This window comes from Ascaphus truei (genome assembly GCF_040206685.1).
Source record: "Ascaphus truei isolate aAscTru1 chromosome 20 unlocalized genomic scaffold, aAscTru1.hap1 SUPER_20_unloc_5, whole genome shotgun sequence".
Lineage (NCBI taxonomy): Eukaryota > Metazoa > Chordata > Amphibia > Anura > Ascaphidae > Ascaphus > Ascaphus truei.
Window position 1 is genome coordinate 378801 of NW_027453861.1, and position 5683 is coordinate 384483.

The 5683-nt window shown below is 49.7% G+C and overlaps 1 protein-coding gene across 1 annotated transcript; it reads right to left on the reverse strand.

Moving 5' to 3' along the window:
* Positions 1-307: 307 nt before the first annotated feature.
* LOC142474751 (E3 ubiquitin/ISG15 ligase TRIM25-like) lies at positions 308-3171 on the reverse strand. The gene is made up of 2 exons (XM_075580969.1): positions 3060-3171; positions 308-2655 (listed from the first exon to the last, which is right to left on the reverse strand). Exon 2 carries the CDS (start codon positions 2511-2513, stop codon positions 927-929), a length of 1587 nt encoding a protein of 528 aa, XP_075437084.1. The 5' UTR covers positions 2514-2655; positions 3060-3171; the 3' UTR covers positions 308-926.
* Positions 3172-5683: the final 2512 nt, after the last annotated feature.

Here is a 5683-nt window from a genome sequence, read left to right on the forward strand (position 1 = left end):
TCCTGTCTGTGTCCCCCTGCAGTGGGAGGGACAGATGTGAGGGGCTGTGTGTCCTGTCTGTGTCCCCCTGCAGTGGGAGGGACAGATGTGAGGGGCTGTGTGTCCTGTGTCCCCCTGCAGTGGGAGGGACAGATGTGAGGGGCTGTGTGTCCTGTCTGTGTCCCCCTGCAGTGGGAGGGACAGATGTGAGGGGCTGTGGGTCCTGTCTGTGTCCCCCTGCAGTGGGAGGGACAGATGTGAGGGGCTGTGTGTCCTGTGTCCCCCTGCAGTGGGAGGGACAGATGTGAGGGGCTGTGTGTCCTGTCTGTGTCACCCTGCAGTGGGAGGGACAGATGTGAGGGGCTGTGTGTCCTGTCTGTGTCCCCCTGCAGTGGGAGGGACAGATGTGAGGGGCTGTGTGTCCTGTCTGTGTCCCCCTGCAGTGGGAGGGACAGATGTGAGGGGCTGTGGGTCCTGTCTGTGTGTGCAATCACCCCACACGTCTGCCTGTGATGTCTCTCCCACTTACCCCTGTCTCTTTCTCTCTCCACAACTGCACTGATTGAGATTGGCCGTCTCTTGTCATGTGATTTCTCTCGCCTGCAGGGGCTTCTGGGAGTTGTAGTCCTGCTTGTCTTCTGTTACAATTTTAGTTACAGATGTGAACTACAAGTCCCAGAATCCCGTGTAAAACTGTGACATCATAATGATTCAACCAATCAATGCGCAGATCTGTGGTAACCACAACCCTCCCCCTCCCCCACAAGGCTGCAGCAAGGCCCCGCCCCATAGTCAGGCAATGAGAGCCAATAAGAGCCAAGGCCCGCCCCACAGTCAGCCAATGGGAGAGCTTGAGAGCCAATGAGAGCCAATGAGAGCACACACAAACCCACAAACACAATATACACTATATCTATGGGTTCCCTGCTGGGCCAGGATCAGTACTCCTAGCTCCTGATTCTGACCCAGCCATTATCCCCTACCCAGAATGCAGCATGAAGAGGCTCAGTGAAGGTGGCAGTGACGGTGTGTAAGTGTCTGACCGGGTCACACAGCTGATAAAAGGACAGCCGCCCAGCCTCATAGTCCAGGTATATTCCTAATCTCTGCACGCGAGACTCGGGGTATATCTGTGTACTTATTGTGTCATGTGTCACTGAATGATTATTATCCCACATGCACAAACACCAGGACTTCTTATTATATCCTATGATGGACTGATCTCCTTTCCTTACTATACTGGGATAGGAAATCCCTACCTCCCTGCTCCCTGAGTCACTGATCTCCACCTCCCAGTAATGTTGTCCTGAGGAAAAACTCCTGCTGCTTAAAACCTGATTATTCTCAAATCTCTCTGGTGTATTTCGGCGTAACAGGTTTCTTCCTGACCAGGATGCAGTTTTCAGGTCACCTGATACAGATACATTATTAGCCGCTGTATTTACATCCAGTAATATGCCTGAATCCCCCTGCACACAGAACCCGCTCTTTGCTTTTAGATCAGTCACAATATCAGTTAATCGCTGGAAATTCACTGACATCAGAACCTCATACAAATCCCCTACAGCAGGGACCTTATTACCCCCTCTCTCTCTGTCCTCATTATCTCCCTCCTCAGCATCACAGAAGTCAGCATTGTCTGATTCCCGTCCCTGTAAGACAGTTAATGGATCAGTGATGTTGCTCAGCTCCTGAATGTGAAGCATCTTCCTGGACAGCTCGTCCTTCTTTATTTCCAGCTGCTGGATTAGATCAGAGACTCGGAGAGAAACCTGCTCTTCCCACCTGGTGATCTCACTCAGGACTCGCTTCTCTAGGACTTCCAGCTGTTCCCTGATGTCCCTAATCAGGGCAGTGACTCGGGCTGTCTCCCCAGCTGCTTTTTCCTGCGCGTCTCTCCTGCGTTCCTGCAGACTCTGGGCTCTTTTCTCAGTCTCCTCTCTCACTGAGGTCAGTTTCTCCAGAACATGTCTCAGTTTCTCCTTCTTCTTCTCAGAGGCCTCATTCAGCGACTCCACCTGGTGTCCCCTGTGCTCCCCAAACATGCAGCAGGACACACAGATACAGGCAGCATCCTCAGTGCAGTAACACTTCAGGATCTCCTTGTGGACGGGGCATTTCCTGGTCTTTAAGGAGGTGGTTGGCTCAGATAAGACGTGTTCCTCTGACTTGCTGTGTCTCTCTAGGTGAATATCACACAGGGAGGCGTCACAATGCAGACATGTTTTAGCAGCGGGTACAGAGGAGGTAACACAGTAAGTGCAGAAGATCACAGCCTCCTCCTGCTCCGGCTGAGTAGAAAGGAAACGCTCCGCTATGTTACACAGCTTCAGGTTCCTCTGCAGTGCAGGACGCTCCTGAAACTCTGCTCTGCATTCAGGACAGGTATAAAGTCCAGATCCCCCCTGGGAATCCCACACACTCCCAATACAGCCCTGGCAGAAGTTATGCCCACATCTCAGCGTTACAGGCTGGGTATAAGTGCTCAGGCAGATAGGGCAGGTTAGCTCCTCTCTCAGACCAGCGGACGCCATGCTTGGAAGCAGCAACAGGAAACGAAACTTACATTCTCCTCTCTCTCATATAACCAGTGGGGCGTTCCCCTTCTCAGCACACAGGGGCGGGGAGTTTGTTACTCAGACTATTAACCCTGTAAGTTCCTGGCTGCAGTATACACTATGAGGAATAAGAGTAGATAAAAGAATATGCAGCATGTTACCTATCTGTGCTCACATGAGGCGTTTGGTGACATGTGACAGGTGTTGCACTTCAGGGGTTAGGTAACATTTTAAGTCAGCTGTGTGTTATACACCTCAGCATGTTCCTGCAGTACATGGGGACCTAGTAATAGGGTAATTACTAATACTAATAATAATTGCTAGTAATAGGAGATCACATGGTGTCGGGGAGGTGAATGGCAGCTTAGTGGCAGAGCTCCTTCCCCACCGGTGCCTTTAGCTCAAAATATAGCAGCAGCAGCGGGCGATCACTGCTTATTCCCCCACGAGTGTGTTCCTAAATACACAGAGATGGCAACGGGCAAAACTCTCAGGAAAAAGACCCAACCTGTCACCACTTACTTTAAAAGTAAAGAACCAGCAACAAGAACCAGAATTTTGTTCCAATATGAAGATATGAGGTTTCCCCGGGGCATTGCGGTGCCAGGGTCTCCTAGCCAAGCCGAGGACTGGTTCTGAGGAAACGAAACTTACATTCTCCTCTCTCTCATATAACCAGTGGGACGTTCCCCTTCTCAGCACACAGGGGCGGGAGTTTGTTACCCAGACTTTATCTTTATTAACCCTGTAAGTTCCTGTTTGCAGTATCCAGTATGTACAATAGGATTATTTATAAGAATTAGTAGCCTCTCGCCTATCTGTGCTCACATGAGGTTTCTGGGTACATGTGACGGAGGTGTGGCACCTCAGGGGTTAAGTATCCTTTTAAGTCACACGTATGTTATAAACCTAAGCATGTGATTACAGTTGTTCCTGGCAGACACAGGGTTAATCCCGCTGCGCACTAGCACATGGCGGTAAGAAATGCTGAGTGAGCCCTGCAGCTGCTGTGACACCTACACGTGTTCTCTGTATAAGGGGAGTGAGCCGGAGCTCACGGTAACATATACATGTGACCCCTCCTTGCCCGGCTCACGGTAACATATATATGTGTCCCCTCCTTGCCCGGCTCACGGTAACATATATATGTGTCCCCTCCTTGCCCGGCTCACGGTAACATATATATGTGTCCCCTCCTTGCCCGGCTCACGGTAACATATATATGTGACCCCTCCTTGCCCGGCTCACGGTAACATATATATGTGTCCCCTCCTTGCCCGGCTCACGGTAACATATATATGTGACCCCTCCTTGCCCGGCTCACGGTAACATATATATGTGTCCCTTCTTTGCCCGGCTCACGGTAACATATATATGTGTCCCCTCCTTGTCCGGCTCCCGGTAACATATACATGTGCCCCATCCTTGCCCGGCTCACGGTAACATATACATGTGCCCCCTCCTTGCCCTGCTCACGGTAACATATATATGTGACCCCTCCTTGTCCGGCTCACGGTAACATATATATGTGTCCCCTCCTTGCCCGGCTCACGGTAACATATACATGTGTCCCCTCCTTGTCCGGCTCACGGTAACATATATATGTGTCCCCTCCTTGCCCGGCTCACGGTAACATATATATGTGACCCCTCCTTGCCCGGCTCACGGTAACATATACATGTGCCCCCTCCTTGCCCGGCTCACGGTAACATATATATGTGACCCCTCCTTGCCCGGCTCACGGTAACATATATATGTGTCCCCTCCGTGCCCGGCTCCCGGTAACATATATATGTGCCCCCTCCGTGCCCGGCTCCCGGTAACATATATATATGTGTCCCCTCCATGCCCGGCTCACGGTAACATATATATGTGTCCGCTCCTTGCCCGGCTCACGGTAACATATATATGTGACCCCTCCTTGCCCGGCTCACGGTAAGATATATATGTGACCCCTCCTTGCCAGGCTCACGGTAAGATATAGATGTGACCCCTCCTTGCCCGGCTCACGGTAACATATATATGTGACCCCTCCTTGCCCGGCTCACGGTAACATATAGATGTGACCCCTCCTTGCCCGGCTCACGGTAAGATATATATGTGCCCCCTCCTTGCCCGGCTCACGGTAACATATACTGTATATATATATATATATATATATACTGTATATGTGTGTCCCCTCCTTGCCCGGCTCACGGTAACATATATATGTGTCCCCTCCTTGCCCGGCTCACGGTAAGATATATATGTGTCCTCTCCTTGCCATTTCACTGATTAATTTGGATGTTAAAATTTACTCCAAACTCATAGCAAACAGGGTGGGTAGTGTCCTTCCCGGGTTAATCCACACGGATCAAGTAGGGTTTATCGGAGGTAGACAAGCCGCAGACAACACCAGGAGAATAATTGATTTAATTGACTTGGCTAAAAAGAAAAACATACACTCCATGGTGTTAAGTCTGGATGCTGAGAAAGCCTTTGATAGGATAGACTGGCCCTACCTAAAAGAAACATTGGGAGAATTTGGTTTTGAAGGACGCCTATTAAGATCCATTCTTGCGCTATATGAAGGTCCAACGGCGTGTGCGACATCAGGGCTTCCCCTCAGATCAATTTAATATACAAAGCGGAACAAGACAGGGTTGCCCGTTGTCCCCACTGCCGTTTTCTCTCTGTATCGAGCCCCTAGCTGCGCACATTAGCCATAGCCCAGATATAACAGGAATCTCAAAAGAAGACCAGATGCACAAAGCAGCCTTGTATGCAGATGACGTCATTTTAACGTTGTCAAAACCTCTTACATCCTTGCCCAATGTGTTCGAGATTCTAAGTAAATTTAACCATATTTTGGGGTTTAAAATCAATCAGACCAAATCGGAAGCCCTCAATATACATTTACCGAAAGAGGTAGAAAAACTGATAGACAAACTTTAACTTTAAATGGCAAGCCTCCGCTATCAAATATTTAGGGGTATACATCACAAGGGACTACAAAACATTATACGAAGCTAATTTTCACAGGCTGATTAAGACGTTGGGGGAGGATCTCAGGACATGGATGAGGGGTAGCATCTCATGGATTGGGAGGATACATAGCGTGAAAATGAATCTCCTCCCAAGGATGTTATATCTATTCCAGAGTCTAC

Bases quoted from the DNA above. Each gene is read 5' to 3' on its own strand.
- LOC142474751 (XM_075580969.1), bottom strand. From the start codon at position 2,513: ATGGCGTCCGCTGGTCTGAGAGAGGAGCTAACCTGCCCTATCTGCCTG.